Source organism: Atta cephalotes (genome assembly GCF_000143395.1).
Source record: "Atta cephalotes unplaced genomic scaffold scaffold00015, whole genome shotgun sequence".
NCBI lineage: Eukaryota > Metazoa > Arthropoda > Insecta > Hymenoptera > Formicidae > Atta > Atta cephalotes.
The window spans coordinates 3,107,370-3,124,398 of record NW_012130079.1 but is presented as its reverse complement, the minus strand read 5'-3'; the positions used below and the strand labels follow the sequence as shown (position 1 = coordinate 3,124,398).

General features: G+C 30.1%; 2 protein-coding genes across 2 annotated transcripts; one reads left to right on the top strand and one right to left on the bottom strand.

Moving 5' to 3' along the window:
- Positions 1-2,257: 2,257 nt before the first annotated feature.
- On the bottom strand, positions 2,258-5,278 carry LOC105618055 (phosphatidylinositol transfer protein alpha isoform). Its single transcript, XM_012199594.1, has 6 exons — positions 5,262-5,278; positions 4,569-4,599; positions 3,635-3,898; positions 3,472-3,549; positions 3,029-3,409; positions 2,258-2,302 (listed from the first exon to the last, which is right to left on the bottom strand). Exons 1-6 carry the CDS (start codon positions 5,276-5,278, stop codon positions 2,258-2,260), a joined length of 816 nt encoding a protein of 271 aa, XP_012054984.1.
- A 3,422-nt stretch (positions 5,279-8,700) lies between these two features.
- LOC105618054 (7-methylguanosine phosphate-specific 5'-nucleotidase) lies at positions 8,701-15,818 on the top strand. The gene is given in 13 exon segments (XM_012199593.1): positions 8,701-8,746; positions 9,031-9,192; positions 9,195-9,248; positions 9,394-9,577; positions 9,579-9,603; positions 10,355-10,386; positions 10,388-10,496; positions 14,370-14,444; positions 14,446-14,511; positions 14,595-14,693; positions 14,779-14,848; positions 15,069-15,652; positions 15,717-15,818. Coding segments are annotated over 13 exon segments (1,608 nt in total).
- The last annotated feature ends 1,211 nt before the right edge of the window (positions 15,819-17,029 follow it).

The following is a 17,029-nucleotide window of genomic DNA, read 5'->3' as shown; positions in this document are numbered from 1 at the left end:
ATATATATATATATATATATATATTATATATATTAATTATTATATATATTAATTATATTTTTATATGGAGAGAAAAGTCGAAATAAATTTCATATGCTATGCCTTCTAATTTTATTAACTCTTGGTTAAATACTTGACTGAATTGAGAGACATACGCACATACGCGCACACACATACACATACACTTACGCATATACGTATGTATGCAAGAAAATAAAACGCATATACACGTGCATATATACATATATACACATACACTGATATTTCACTATTAGCCCTTTGGCAGCGATACGGAATTTTTTCCTTTCCTCTTTTTTTTTCTATCTATCCACGATTTTTTTTCTACCCTGCTTGTACATCTAGAGCAGCTAGAACCAATCTATTTAAATAACTATTATCGTAGAATAACAAGTGTAATGTGAACCGCGTACATGTGTGAAACTCTCATATTTAACAAAACGAACGACATAGTCGTGGAACAAAGACGGACTCTATTAAAGTTACAAGCTTGTTTGAACGACACAGATGTGCCTTATTTCGATCGATTTTCCCTCGTCGATAAAATGATGAATAAATACCATGTGTCCATGTTTCTCTGTTTTCTCGTCTGTGATACATTGAGTACAAATACTATGTGCACTGTCGCGACTACCACTGTTCGTACATGAATACGAAGATAAAAGCTACTTTAGACTACATGCCTTCCAACGAGAAAATACAGAGAATACATTTACTTTGTGCAAATGACAGTTAAATTATATACTTCTCGTTACTGTTTTTCAATCTTTAATCGTATATTTAATTATAGATCCTATCACTAGGTGAGAATGCTGCTGCAAATCCAACCCATTAAAAGACTATTCTCATTTCATTCTAAGAGTCAATTCAGTGAAAATAAATGTAATCATTCCAAAATAAACTTTAAATATCTCGTATCGAGCTTTGCTTTTGTTATGAATGAGATAGTTACAAAATTATCTTTTTTTTATGATATTTTTTCTCACATAATATACTGAAGAAAAATTTAAAAACTTAAGGATGATCATAATAGTCTGTAACAGGTTACGAGCAGCGTTCCAGAATACTTTGTCGGTTGTACTAAGAGATCCATTGGAATGCAAAAGAAACATTTATATATATATAATTTGAATTTCATTGTGTGCTTTCTTTTTATATATATATACAATAACGCACTCTTTCGCCGTTCACTCGCTGTCCAATATTGAAATAGCCTAAACTCTGCTTCTCTACATATGTGTGTATATGTATATCAGTGTGAGCTTTACATAGAATACATCATCTCCCCTCAGTAAACAATTTAGAGTGTAATATATTAATAACATTATTGTTAGCATCGCAGTATAATTAAAAAATCCATCAGTTTGGTCCTAACTCTTTAGGGAATAGATACATATATACGTCTCGCACTTGTCGATAACAAATGAAAGAATAGAGGAACATTATAGATTGAGATCTACCGTAGTACCTTGTCTCGTGGAATCGTAGAGGGATCCCATGAAATAACTACAGATATACATTTAAAATCTTTAGAACTTTTTAAATCGATCCTCCTGATCACATATACACTTTCGTAGAATTGAGAAAATACTCTCGAGCTTTCTTTCGAAAATACACAATCTAATACATCACATTTTTGGTTGAAATAATAGTTCGAGATACAGATCATTAATATGTAACATTTAGATTTTCAATTGTACATTAATATATTAAACTGTGGAATTTTTTAACTATTAAACTACGATCAAATTTGCGATGTTAAACATTATTTCCTTTGTTTTTTTTTCTTTATGTATTTTGCAGCAAGCATTTTGTCGATCATTAATTGAACTCCAATATCTATTATTATCGAACTACAAACTGCTGTTAAGTAATCATAATGTTTTTATCTATGATGGTTTTCAAGAAACCAGATTCTTTTCAATTATGCATTAAACAAGAGAACCAGAAGATTCTGATTCCTTCCATTTCTTTTTCTTTTATAATAATAACTACATTATAATCTTTGACTGTAGATACATTTATCTAAAACGCTTGTAAATGTAAAATAAATTAAAATTGTAAGTAATTTGTAATAGACACTGAATCTAGACACGTAAATTCCAGAAATCGTCCGAATCCTGTGAAATCGTCTATGACAGAGCGTAACAGGGTGTACATCTGTAGGTATGCGTCTGTATTTGTGTTGACATGTATAAGGAAATTGATTTAACCGTTCATAATAGAAGCTATCGAAGCCTCAATCATCAGCTCGCATACCCCGTACTTCACCTTGATGTCTTTGCTGCAATTGAACATATATATAAAAAACATTTCAAAAACGGATGAAATTTTTGACTTCTAACAAATATAGAAGACTCGCGTAAAATAAGATAATCGATTTAATTAACCTTCCAGCGGACGTGTCAATATATAGAGAACACAACCGCAGAATAGACTGAAAGTTCGAAAAGTTAAAGCATATCGACAAATAAACATTATGCGAAAATTTACAATATTTAAACGATCATTTATTTAAAAAAATAAGTGTTATCTTTTATCAGAAAATTAGTCTTAAAATGAAAAAGTCTTATTCATATTAAAATAAAAGTCTTATTCATATTATAAATTAGTCGTATTATAATTATTGAAAATAATAATTGTCGAATGTTTTTTTAAAGTAAAATGAAAACATTTGTTGCATTTGAGGATTGTATTTTTTGCACAACTTGCACTTCTCTCGCTTTTCACTTCCATTGAACAATTCCTGTGTATATCCTCTAGGAACAAATTTGTCCTGAATTTTCTGAAAAAATGCTCTGATATCTTAAAAATCGATTCTACGTAAACAACATGCGTTAACGGAACGCGACCTGAACGAATCGACGGCCCGAAAGATACTGAAGGAATATCTTGAGAAACCAAGACTTAAAAAATAGATTTTGTATTCCCTCCATAAGAATGGCACGGAGAACACGTCCGCTGGAAGATTGGAACTGAAGAATTAAAAAAAAAGCGAAATTCTTCTTACCCTGTCTAATTCTTCTTTCGTATTGTCTTCGATTGCTCTAATATCCTCCATGGTTAAACCGTACCAACCATCTATCCAACAAAACACTTGCCTATGGAAATTGGTAAACAGGCGCCGTTCCGCCTTTTGAATGAATCCTTCGATGCGGGTCTGCAGACCGAACCATTTGAATTCACAAGTGACTAGCTTGTAGCACGTCATCACAGGTTGAACATTATGCTTCCAGTCCTTCCCAACGAGAGGGCCCCGTCCTGTCTTCTGGGACTTGAATTTAGATGGATCCTCATCCACTTTGTAATCGGCACTTGCAATCGAATCGTTGGCAATATCTATATGCACTACCTCTCTGATCTTAAGCTTATCGGGCGGCAATTCGTGAACCTGTTCGTGAGAAAGAAATACGTAAATAACTAAAAATACTTGCCAAACTCGATAATACTTACATTATGCTGATTGCCGACGTCGCCAATATGAAAGGACTCTATCATAATCACAAAATTATCTTTCATATACCCTGGATTCTATGGAAAAAATCAAAGTAACGTTTATGAATATATTTAAACTTAATATCTTGTATATGTGAATAAATATATGCGCAATACTTACAGTTATGACTGTCTTACAATAGGGATAAGCGTTCCAAGCCTCTTCATGGATTTCTAGCGAGTTCTTTGGCAGTAAAATGCGAATAAAAGCAGGCACTTTACTAGCTAAATGATAAATCTTATATGTATATTGGCCTGATGAGTACTTTCCACCGAGTAACGGATAATCCGTAAACGGCTCATTCTTCAATACTTCAATGCCTTCTCCACCGCCTGTATTATTTTTACTAGCCTCTGCTACAGAATACAGTTGAGCTACTTGATACTGTTAAGGAGAAAAAAATATATATAAATTCTTGATAATGTTCAAGGTACATTAAAGTCGTTATATAATTTATATCATGAGATATAAATACTTATATATGTACTTTGAAATACTTATATATGTACTTTGACATGTTTTTGTGAAAACCATTCATTCATTTATTAATTCTTTTGGTTTGAGTTTCTTTTCATTCATTAACAGGAAAAAAGAAAAAAGGATTTAAATCCATTGTGTAATGCGAATCTATTTTTAAAATTGATACTTGAAATAAAATAATAATCATACTATTATTAAGCTATATATCTCTCATTTTATTGTATACTCTGAAGCAGATAACGAATAGAAAAATAGAAACAATAGTTTAAACAGCAATAGATAATAATAAAATAGATAATAATAAAGTAATAGATAATAATGAAAAACTTGTGTGTTTATGTGATAAAATAGGTTTCTAATTATAAATTCAGTATTGTTTATGCAAGATAACTCTACATAAGTACTCAGGCACGCGTGCCATGTAGAGGATAATTAGATGATTGGTGAATTTTCTTGATTGCACGGCAATGCTAAGATTAATTTCAACTGTCTGTTTTTGCAATCTAACATCCAGGTAAGTCTCAAACTGAGTCATTACGAGGAGCGGGTCTCCTGCGACAAATCAGACACGTACCTCTTCCACTGTGAGGGGCAGAGTGACACGGCTATAACAGACAAATAATGAATTATGTCAGCGTTATATATCGAAAAGCAAGGAGACGAAGAAAATTAACGTAATCGTGTCCTTGAGTCTCAGGATGGAGAGGGGACGCGTTGTCGTAAGATGCATGTATTACCCGGCCGATCTTAATTGCAAAAATCAAAGCTGATCAATAAATTTGTGAGATTTATGACCGAACGATCCACATTATACGCGATCGTCGCCAAGAAAGTCTAAGGTCAACTGAGATTCTCTGCAAAGCTGCACTTTTATCGCACTTCCCGCTGCTGATCAGAAATCATCGTATACTTCGGTGAGAGAAAGAGAGAGAGAAAGAGAGAGAGATAGAGAAGTGCAGAAAGTGCAACCTCTAGAATCATGCGGGATGATTCATAAGGGATGAAAGGGCCACCATCCCTCTCGCTCTATCTCTTTTTCTTCAACTCTCTTCCTCTCTTTCTCCAACCGCATTAAAGATCACCAATCATTGTGACCTATGTCGATCGGTTTTAAATTTCGCTGTGCTGGCCTCCGTTGGCCATGGCGAGGAGCGAATTTCGGAAATCCGTGCCGCGCGGCGCGCACCTGCAGCCCCCGCTCCATATCCCCGTCATCATCGCCGTTGCCATCCTTTTCCTTCCCCTCTCCATCCCGTGCTACACTTACAATTCCTTGATGAGCATTTTAGTCAGCAGAGCACATGGACCAATAGTGTTCAATCAACAGACTGGCCACCGACAACGATGAGATGGAGCAGCAAGATCCACTGACGACACCGCACCCTCTGCTCCTCGGCTACCGATCTGATTCACGGCTTGTGCTATCGGTTCGCTATCGGCTCGCCGCCGTCGCAACAGTGTCATATACCCGCAACGTCTACCGAGCAACGCCGACAGGACTCACCAACCGACTGACACACTCCGAGCCAGACCGCTCCGGCCGCTCCACGGTCCACACCACCAGCAGTAGCAGCAGCACACCAGCATGCACCAGCAAGCAACCGCACCGCCACGACTGCGCCAATGGAGTCACACACACTTGCGCGCGCTCGCGCCCGCGCACACGTGTACGATTCCGCGCACCCCTCCTCTTCCCAATCCTTGCTTCGCGGGCCACTCCTCGGCTTACCTCGGCCGCCCTCGGTTATCGCCGTCATCGCCGATGACCGTCCAATATCTTCTCCCTCATCCTTCCTCTTCCGTACAAACTTTGCCGCTGACGTCATTGGGCGAGAAGTTAGGCACGCGTGCGTGTACCGATTACCAACATGCGTGTATTACCTTTTGAAGTAAATTTCGAGAAGGAAATCGAGAAAATATGATGCTTGTAATTTATAATTCATCACTATGTTGTCATTGTATAAGTATGCGCATATTTACTTTTCTCTCGTTTCCCTCGTTACCAACGCAAAACAGGTTTTCAAACAATAATTGTAAAAGACTAGAGATTTGTTCTTTTTCTACTAGGACTGCACTTCTTGCGTGGTTTATTTTTTTGTTTTTTGTCTCATGTGAAAAGAAAAAGAAGAAAGATTAAATGTGCAATTCAGTCTTGGGATACGGAAAAAGAAGAACAGACTTTAGGAAATTTAGGTTTCCATGCCTTCTTGGAGGAATTATGTTGGATGCCCTGATCTCATTAAGGGCGGATTTTCAAAAATCTTAAGATTTCCATGTAGAAAAAATATAATGGAAAAATCATAACAGGATGAGGATAATCAATCAAAATGTTGGAGATATATATAATGTATAAAAAGTTACGAAGTTTCAATAAGCATTTTCATAAACTTTAAATATTAATTAATTTTCTTTATATTAATTAATCTTCTTTATCTACAATTCTTTTCTCTTTGCAATTCTTGCTTAATTGCGGAATTTTTTTCCACTCATTTTAATTATCTTTGTATAATTAATAATAAATATTTTGTTCATTTTCATTTTCAATAATAATATTACACTCGTTCACAAACTTCCTGAAATTAATGGCTGATTTATACATTTAAATCCAATGAGGAACTAAGGGCAAGACCAATCATATTCAAGAATTTTATAACAGTTACAAACTGTTTTTTCTGCTGAACGCAGCCAATAAAATATTTATTATAAGAGTTGTGCATCTATTCCCTTTTTTTTGGTCAGAGACCAAATTTTCTCCATAAACTTCAATGTAAAAAGTTTTCACTTTTCACATTTTTTTAATGGAAAAGTAAAAAATCGATATAGAATCGATGTTTGAAACTGGTTTCAAAATTTAAGGAAATCCGTTAAAGGGGAAAGGAACGATGAGAGATTGCGGAATCGAAGTATAGCAATGTAACGCTAGAATCAAACCCGAACTCGTGACACACGTTATTGACTCGAGACAAACAATCTACAGTGTAATTTTATTATGGATGAAAGACGAAGGAAAAAATCTTAAATTCAATCATTTTGATCAAAGAGGTACATTAATATTACCCTTAATGTTTTCTTGTTTAATTACGCTGATACTGTGAACATTCTCATTTTAAATCAAAAATTACTCAACGATATCCATATATTCAAAATTGATAAAACATTCAAACATGACGTAATCTCTTCTGTTATTCATTTCAACCGATATACTTTAATTTTAATCTGATTTATCTATATTGGTTATTAGGCAATTTTTAAAGCTTCGAAGCGTAGATACATATTTCTATTCTTATTGGTCAATTGCATTACGATGTATTCATATAACTTTAAAGGACTGTAATCAACATAATTAAAATATAAAATGCCGAAAGCAACAAATTAAGTCTAAGAATTACAAAAAGATAAAATAATAATTAAAATCTGAATTATAAAAAGATAAAATAAATGAAAACTTTGCTAGAGCATTTGATTGTCCTTTTTTTTCTTCTTCATCTTTTAACACATAATCAATTCGAGAGAATGTAAACATCATGTTTTAAATTTTGAATTTCATTCTGACGTAAAATCTTCCGCGTCGTTCTTCTAAAATTAAAAATTATTTAATCAGAAATTCATTAGATAAATTATTTTTTTTTGCTGCAAACAATTGCAACCTTACTATTTAGACCAGGCCTGTCTAATTTGAGCTCTGGAGCCAAAATGCAAAATCATCGACGCAAAAAAATTCAATGTGGGTAAGATTTCAGAGATTAAAGTGTTAATGCGCATTTAAGGCTACGTTCCTCTCCGAGAAAGATTTTATTCTATATGTTATAGTATACGTTACGTGTACTATATATTTTAAATAAAATTTTCCTCAGAAAGAAACATAGCCTTAAATGCGTATTATCACTTAAGTCTCTGAAATTTTGAAGTCTACTACGCTTATCAATAGTTTACAGTTCCTAAAATCTTACTCGCATTGAATTTTTTTACGTCAATGGCTTTGCGTTTTGACTCCGGAGCTCAAATTGGACAAGCTTGATTTAGACATTTCTTCATTTCTTTTTTTTTTTTTCATTTCTTTATGCTCTTTTATAACTGACTTGTCTAAATCTTATCAACCTTATGAATAATAAAGTTACTGCTATTATTTTGCAACACATGTCGTTCGATCAATTTCTTCAATAGACGATCACTAGAAATGTTCTTTTAAAAACACAGATATAATAGAAACTACAGAACATGTATGATATTTAAGATAATTTCGATCAAATTCTAATTAATTATTATTATAATCAATTTAATCAATTTAATTTCAGAATTGTTTAAAATATGCTTTCTAACTGTAAGTATAACGATAAAAATTTAATCATTCTGTTTATATCAACAAAATATTAATTAAATTAAATTCACAAGTTAATCGCTAATTAAATTAATCAGAGTTTTGTCGAGAAACTTTTTCTTGAGATGAAGAAAATATAGCAGAAATCGAAATAAGCATATAATATATATTTATTAAGATGAATCTGATGTTCCAAAGATATATTTTCAATATTAAAATCGGATCATCTTTTGTAAAATATATTAAAAATGGATTTAACATCTTAAGTATCACGAGTCTTAGTTTCCAGCGATGTGTTTATTATTATTACGGATGTATGTTCTTAAATGTCATAACAACAATATTCTTTCTTGACTTTGATACAGTAGCAATTCGATTTCGTTAAATCATGGATTTAAAAGATGTCCTTTTGTCAATGTCTGAACTTGCAGCAGGTAAAAAACAAAATCGTTAATCGTAATAATTCGCAAATTGCAAAACATAGTTCGCAAACGTAGTTCGCAGAATGAAAATTTGCATTTGTTTTTTTCACTGTGTGCGGTTTTCATCTGTGTGAATTTTGCGTGCGGTGATCGTCATTTTGCGATTTGCGAATTATGTAGAACAACTTACTTATGTAGAGAGAGAGAACTTACAAGATTAAAAACCTTTATTGCGAATTCTCTCGATCGCGTTTGCTGAAATGATTTTTAAAAGTTCTATTTAGTCCAGTTTTTAGTATCTGTCCAGCAAGAAGATTTGGATGATAGCATCGATAATGTTATAAGTCAGATGAAGTCATCTCTCCCGGATGTTTCTTTTTCAGACATAAAAACATCGAATGATGCGATTAATTCAAATTCGAACGAGAATTCTAAAAAAAATATTGAAATGAGCGACAATACAAACAAAATATAGAAGATATCAGTAGAAGTAACTACGTAAAGTACATCATAAGTATATTGAAAGGATAAAATTATAAAATAATTTAAAATCTTTGGTGCAAATTGCGAATGTTAAATTATTAACTTTATTGTGGAGAAACAAGATTCGAGCATAAATTTTTGTATGTAATAAAAATTTGAATATGAAATTTTTTCAGAGTACTATTGTAATTTTGCTATAATAGAGAATGAAAAATCTAAAGATAATTCGCATAAAAGAAAAAATGTTAAAGATGAAGTTGAAACCACCGTAAAATCTTTCGTTCTATTATATGATGAAAACAATAAAATAAAAATTCTAACTCATTTTGATGAACTCTATGACGAAAACCTATTGAACTATCGATGACATGTGGGACTTAATTAAGGTAATAATATAAATAATATTTATCGTTTCCGACCTAGGATTAGAATAATCGGCATGGATTAGATTAATGACGTTACATCTTCTACTATTGATTGATGTTACATCCCAAACAGAACAACAAGTTATGAAAACGTTAAAATGACATTAAAATGAATTGAAAATGATTGAAAAACTTTTAACTATTATTTTGGAATCATTTAGACATCATTTTGGTATCATATTAACTCGTTCTGCTTGGGATGCATTCAATCATTAATCCATTCAAATTAATTAAAATCCGCTATATGTTTAAAAATGCTGTTTGTTATTTGCGAGCCAATGCTCGGAATAATTGTTTAATATTTCCAATTTTATTGATAATTGTTAAATTGTTATTAAAAATCCCAAGCAATCCTATAATTTTCAACATCAACGGATAATATCAAAGCACTTTAAGAGAATTCTGTGTACAATACTTTTCTTTTTGAAAATTTTTTAACTCGTTCTGCTTGCGATGCATTCAATCATTAATCCATTCAAATTAATTAAAATCCGCTATATGTTTAAAAATGCTGTTTGTTATTTGCGAGCCAATGCTCGGAATAATTGTTTAATATTTCCAATTTTATTAATAATTGTTAAATTGTTATTAAAAATCCCAAGCAATCCTATAATTTTCAACATCAACGGATAATATCAAAACACTTTAAGAGAATTTTGTGTACAATACTTTTCTTTTTGAAAATTTTTTGTATGTGGCTCACTGATTTCAGACAAACAAAAGTCCAGATATGATAAAGTATGGATCATCAGTTATTAATCAATAGTCACGATAAGACTATAGCAAGTTATCTCATAAAACATCGTATGTTAATAAAAATAATGGAACAAGTGCAAAATAAACCAGAACTTATGGTATGATACATTTATCTTTATTGCATAATGCTTTACAATAACAATTATTTTTTGAGCAAGTTTTACGTAATTACTTTAACAAAGTCATTAAAACATATTTTTAAGAAATATGTTTTGATATAATTCTCAAAATAAGCAATATATTTAAACGAACAATAAACTGTATAGGCAATTTGAATCAGTTTGCTATGTTAATTCTAAATAAATTAAAATCTACTGATAATTTAATATTAAACAACCTTCTGAAAATTTTACAATTAGCAGTGCACAATATCAAAATAAAAAATTTTGAATCACGTTGGTTATCCACTTTAAGGAATATGGATCTTTTATACACGATATAAGAGCCATACTCAGGAAGCACTGTCATGGTACTGATTTATTCAATAATAATAAATTTTAAACAATAAGAATCTTATTGGATTGTACATGTGAAAACTCAATAAATAGGAAACAGGAAATAATGGTCATAAGCTGTCAAAGCTGAATCTTGTAATACTTAAATAATTCTTTAGCTTCGACGAGTTATGGTTATTATTTCCTACTTTCTATTTATTGAGCAATAAATTTTAATTTTTGTAATATATTATATTATATTCGTAATATATTTTGTAATATATAATAAAAGAATCAAATTTCAGCGAATAATTTATTAAGTTTTTGTTGTAGAGAAATTAACGATAACAGTGATTGAATTAATTAGAGACATGATTAAGATAAAATTACCGAATCAATGCACTCTTCTAGAAGAACTATTTAAAATAGAATTAATTAATTTCTGAATTAATTTCTGCACTGATATCTTCCGCACAAGTACTAGTAGCAAAGAAAAAACTTAATTCTCCAATAAATTTAAAATTATACCTCTACAATTGGCTAACAATAACAGCGAATGTAAAATCACATTTATGTGCTATATTTAGAAGAAATGAGGAAAAAGAAAAATACTTATTTATGAAAATTTTAGCTGTTGTGTTATATTGCATCCATATCAGGAAGAAGGTTTTTTATTTGTAGGATGTGAAATAAAATAACATCTTCATGTGATTTTCAAATGCCTATGCCTATTGATATATATTATTCATTATCACTTTTATATTCTTCTGTTAATAAATCGCATTATGATGAAAATAACGTTGAATCTTTATGCAGGTATAGAATTCATCAGATAATTGATACAGTAACATATTTCTAATTTTTAATTCTATATATATATATATATATATTTATGTATAATTGCAGATTCAGAAAAAACGAATTTGGAAGTATATAAAAAAAAGATTATATTGTACATTTCAAAAGAGATAAATTATCTCTGGCTATATTTCGTACAATGATACTGAATATATCATAGAATTAATGAAACCATTTAAACCCGTGGATCGTCAGTATTTCATAGATCTAGCCAGTTGTCATTCCGAGACTAGCGATAACTTTAGAATAATTAATACGTTGAAAAAATTAACTAATGATTAGAAAATATAAGAAAATAAAAATCGTAATTAACCAACATAATCATAAGTAAACGTAAACATAAATGCACAAAAATAATAAAAAGTTTTTATTTTTATATCATATACATCAATTGATAAACGTTTTGACCACTCTCTTGGCCTTTTTTTCCTTTTTAATAGGGATACTGCCAGAAAAAGAATCTATTAGTCTCGTTTTATCTTAACATTAAATTTTAGCTTTAATTATAATCTTAATTGTTTACGTTCAGTCAGTCTTAATTATTATGAGGCCAACGTATCGATATCATATTACATATACACTTTTGATGACGACTTACATATTATTAGCTTTGAAAATAAATTCTTTTTGTAATATACATTATGTTTCACGTTTGTGCATTAGACCGGTTAGAGTTCAAACTGTTAGACTATAATGCTATAATTCGGATTTTTTTGTATCGAGGAAGACAAAAAAATAACATTTTGGTTGCATCTAGAAGATATATATTTCAACAAGAATCTTGAAATCGCAATTATATGCAAATTATTAAATTTCAACATTGAAATAAAATGGATTCATGAATCCTAATTTAACAATCGCTGCTTGAGTAGCGAAAACTTCCTCTAAGGGTTGGTTGTTCCACCTTTCAGTAAATTTTACTGTAAGATAAATCTGATAATCCACGCATGTGATTGAGTACTTGTCTCTTACTCAACAGGTAAAATTTACCAAAAGATGGAACAACCGGCCCTAAATGACACAATAAAGTAAAATACGTATTTATGCCCATATTTCGAAAATATTTTTAGTTGAGCGATACCGTAATAACAGAAATAGTTAATAATTTGGTCAAAATGTTTATCAAATCAAAAAAACGTATATGTATATAACGTATAGGAATAAACTATTATTTTTGCGCTCTTATACCTGCATTAATTCATTACAGCTTTTTATTCTCTCAATTTTTCTCGTCAAATTTTGTGTATTTATTCATTTTATAGAAAATATAATAATGTATAGCTTATTACATGATATCACTCACTTTTTATCAAAAATACATGCATATATTAAGTAATTAGTGCAATATTATATTATACGTACTCACCTGTATATATGCGCAAATATATTTTTAAAAAACATGTTTTCAACTTAATATCTATTATATACATATATGTAATATGTATGCATGTTAAAAAAAAGCGCAATAACATTTTTAAAGTATATTATATTTTTAAAATAATCTTTTTTTTTAATTAATGCATTAATACGTTAAATTTATTATTATAGTACTGCATTGTATTTTTAAAAAATAATTATTATTGATATTTCATTTATAAGAAGTTAATAATAATATATTAAAAATAATAAGATATACCCCTATATTCAAAATTTTATTAACGACATTTATTGATATTTGTTTATATTATTATTATTATTATTAATTACTACAATAATTAAAATAATAAAATATTTATAATATATAAACATCGGAAATTGTCTACCTTGCATTAATTATCATGTATACATATATATAATGTATACATATATAAGTTATACATTTCAGCAAATAAGCTGATGTTATTTTGATATCAAAATGATATTGATGATGAACATTAATTTGATGCTTGTTTGCTGAAATATCTAAAAAGTCTTTTTTACGAAAATTCTTTTTACGAAAATTGTAATCACAATTGATCTAGTAACTACATATAAAATACATATTAAAAATATCATGAGATAAATGTAAACATATATATATATATATATATATATATTTATCGAATAAATCAATTTGACGTGTTTAATTTTATTATTGTCAATTTGGTTGACAGTGGTCTATTATAAGTTTCTGAAATCCTCAATTCAGATCAATGCTGTTTCCATTAGAAAATAAAGACCTTGTGGATTGAAGCAGTTAAATACATTTTCATCGATACACACATTAGGTGCTTCGATAGAAATAACAAAATGAATTTATATTATTAAAGGATATATTATTAAAGGAAATTTATAGATCATTCCCAAGCAGAACAACAAGTCACAATAATGTCAAAATAACATTAAAATGAATCGGAAATGATTGAAAAATGACTTTTAATAATCATTTTGGAATTATTTTGACATCATTTTGAAGTTATAATGACTTATTGTTTTGCTTGGGTATTTACTTCTTTTGTATTAATGATTAAGTTCACAAATGTATTAAAGTAGTGTTTTGCGAGTTTTATTTAAAAGATCTCACGTAGATCTTTTTGATTAAAAGTATCTTTTAAGGATGATAGTTCTATCAAAGTAATAACTTGCATAAAATAAAATTAAATGGCTCGATATAAAAAGAAATGTGTATTACGAAACACGCGGTATAACACGCACGACCGATGGACTTGGCATGCGCACTCCGTCGTGGTTGGTTGGCAGGTTTTCAGCAACGTGCAGCGCACGTTGGCAGTTGGCATTTGGCACGAAGGAGTTGAGAGTGTCCGGTCGTTTCGGGTTTCTGGAATTTGCCTGCGACTCTACGCCGCCAACGACGATGAACAACGAACTCACGATCGACAAGGTGAGTAAGTCGATCGCCTCCCATCAATGACGAGGTCTGTTTTTTGGGCGATGTATATTGCGAAACATGTTCTTCATTTACAGTTTCCCGCTTTGAGATCGAAACATGTTTACATCAGGGACAAGGTCGCGGTCCTGGAAACAATAAATGCGATTCGGCAAGGTGGCGTAAATAATCTGCAGGTACGGACTCTTATTTCCATTTAGTTCTCGTAAGGATTAGGCTTTTGATTCAGCATTTGATTTATATTTACAATTATTTGTGCAGATAGTCACGGATTTCGACTTAACCCTTACAAAGCAACATATAGACGGCAGACATGTACTCAGTAGCTTTGGTAAGTAAATAGTTTAATTTATTGTCTTAAGAAAGTAGAGAAAGTTGATCTCTTATCATAAATTATTTATAAACTTGTTATTCATAATTTTCCTTAAATTTGCAAGTTATCTAGAATTAAAATTTAATTGTTTAAATTTCTATAAATAAACATGTTTATTATGATCAATTAATTTCTAATTTAAACTACACGATAACTTAACAATGAAATTTAATCTTAGGTATGTTCCGACATTGCAAGCAATTACCGCAACAATATTTGGACAAAGCTAAGGATTTATACAACAAATATAGACCTATAGAAATAGACCCAGAAATGCCTATGAATAAAAAGGCAGATGCTATGCGCGATTGGATGATGGCTGCACAAAATTTATTAAAAGGCATCGAATTTGATCCTCATGAATTAGAAGAAGTAGCCCAAGCATTCGACAACATATTGCGTGATGGTACAGAAGAATTTTTTGAAAAACTATATAATGTAAAAGTACCAATTATTATATTTAGCGCTGGTTTGGGAGACATAGTGGAAGCTGTGTTGAGGTATCACAATGCTCTCTTCGATAATGTAAAAATATTCTCTAACTTTCTCAAGTATAATGGAAGTCAATTGGATGGATTTAAGAACGACATGCCTATACATGTATACAACAAGAATGAATGTGCATTGGAAAAGAATTATTTGAAGATATTTCAAAAGAGACAGAATGTATTGCTAATGGGCGACACGATCGGTGATGCTAACATGGTAGAAGGAATAGAGGATGCTAAGGTCGTCCTAAAAATCGGCTTCCTTTACGAGCACGTTAGTATTTCGAGATTAGTAGACTAAAATATTGATATAGAGACTAATTGATTTTGTTCTCCAGGTGGAGGCTAGCTTAAATTCATTCATGGAAAACTTCGATATCGTTCTCGTCGATGATCAAACGATGCAAGTGCCGATAGAGATTATACAAAATATCTTGTAATATTGTACCAATACTCTCACCTGCGTGAACATGTACACGTCTATAAAGATGTAAACATCACGCATACGTGATCGCTTTGTAATTTAAAATAGAGAAAACAATTTCATAAATTAATATATCTTAAAATTACATTTACTAACATATTTTTAATAATAATGGATCTATGTAACGCGTATAAGTTATAAATTACGCTCATCTCATTGGTAAAAGATATATTTTGAAGTTGTGTGTTTTAAATAAATTAATTTTTAATTTAAAGCTGAAAAGTTGAGAAATGTACTATTTATAAAAATTTTATAAATACGTTATCTACGTATGTGTGAATGTTACAACGTCTCTAATTATAATGTTTATCATGTAATATCTATTGAAGTTACAATTCGTGAAAATTCATTATGTTGCTCATTTGCTACAACAATGACATAAATAAAATAATTGTCATTTGCAGAAAAAGAACAGAAACTTAAAAAAAGAAAATATTTTGAAAGAATATATTTTTATTCCTATACAAACAATGAATGTATTTAAAAAATTGACATTATAAAATTTTAATGACTCAAAACATTGAAATTAATTTTCTAAAAAAATGTTCTTTTTTTAGTATTAGCAAATGAGTGATGTGTTCTCCAGTAATCGACGTCTAAATAAATCTTGTATTTTTATGAAGTATATACAATATTTATTACTAATATTTTAAAATAATTTTATTATAATTATGTGTCAGAAAAAAGAATGAATTCTAAACAATAAGAGCAGTAATATCTTTATAAAATTACTTTAATGTTTAACTAGACTCAGTGTTAAACAATTAGAATAGAAGATAATCTAAGATGTTAAAAATTAAATGTTTATAAAAACCTTAAATAAGAAAAAAAAAATGATAAGGAATTCATAGCCCTTATCCTTTGAAAATAAAATTTGAAAATTTGTTTAATACTTTTTTAGAAATTTACTTAATATTTTTATTAATTATATTTTTTATATTTGTTTTTTTCTTTCATTTCTTTATCAAATTTTTTGCATATATTTTTTGCAATTATTTTATCTTTAACGAAGACAGGAGTTTACAACAAAATATTAGGTTTACGCATTTGTTCGTTTTACTTTCAAATTTCTTGCTTTTTCTCTGTTCATTACTTTTATATATATATATATATATATATATATATATATATAATACATATATATATATAATATATANATATATATAT

What these genes read in the sequence shown, in the direction of transcription:
- LOC105618055 (XM_012199594.1), bottom strand. An exon ending in TGCCCCTCACAGTGGAAGAG is followed by an intron (nt 3,899 to 4,568) that starts GTACGTGTCTGA and finishes TCTCCTTAACAG; the next exon opens with TATCAAGTAGCTCAACTGTA. An exon ending in CGAAAGAAGAATTAGACAGG is followed by an intron (nt 2,303 to 3,028) that starts GTAAGAAGAATT and finishes GTTCAATTGCAG; the next exon opens with CAAAGACATCAAGGTGAAGT.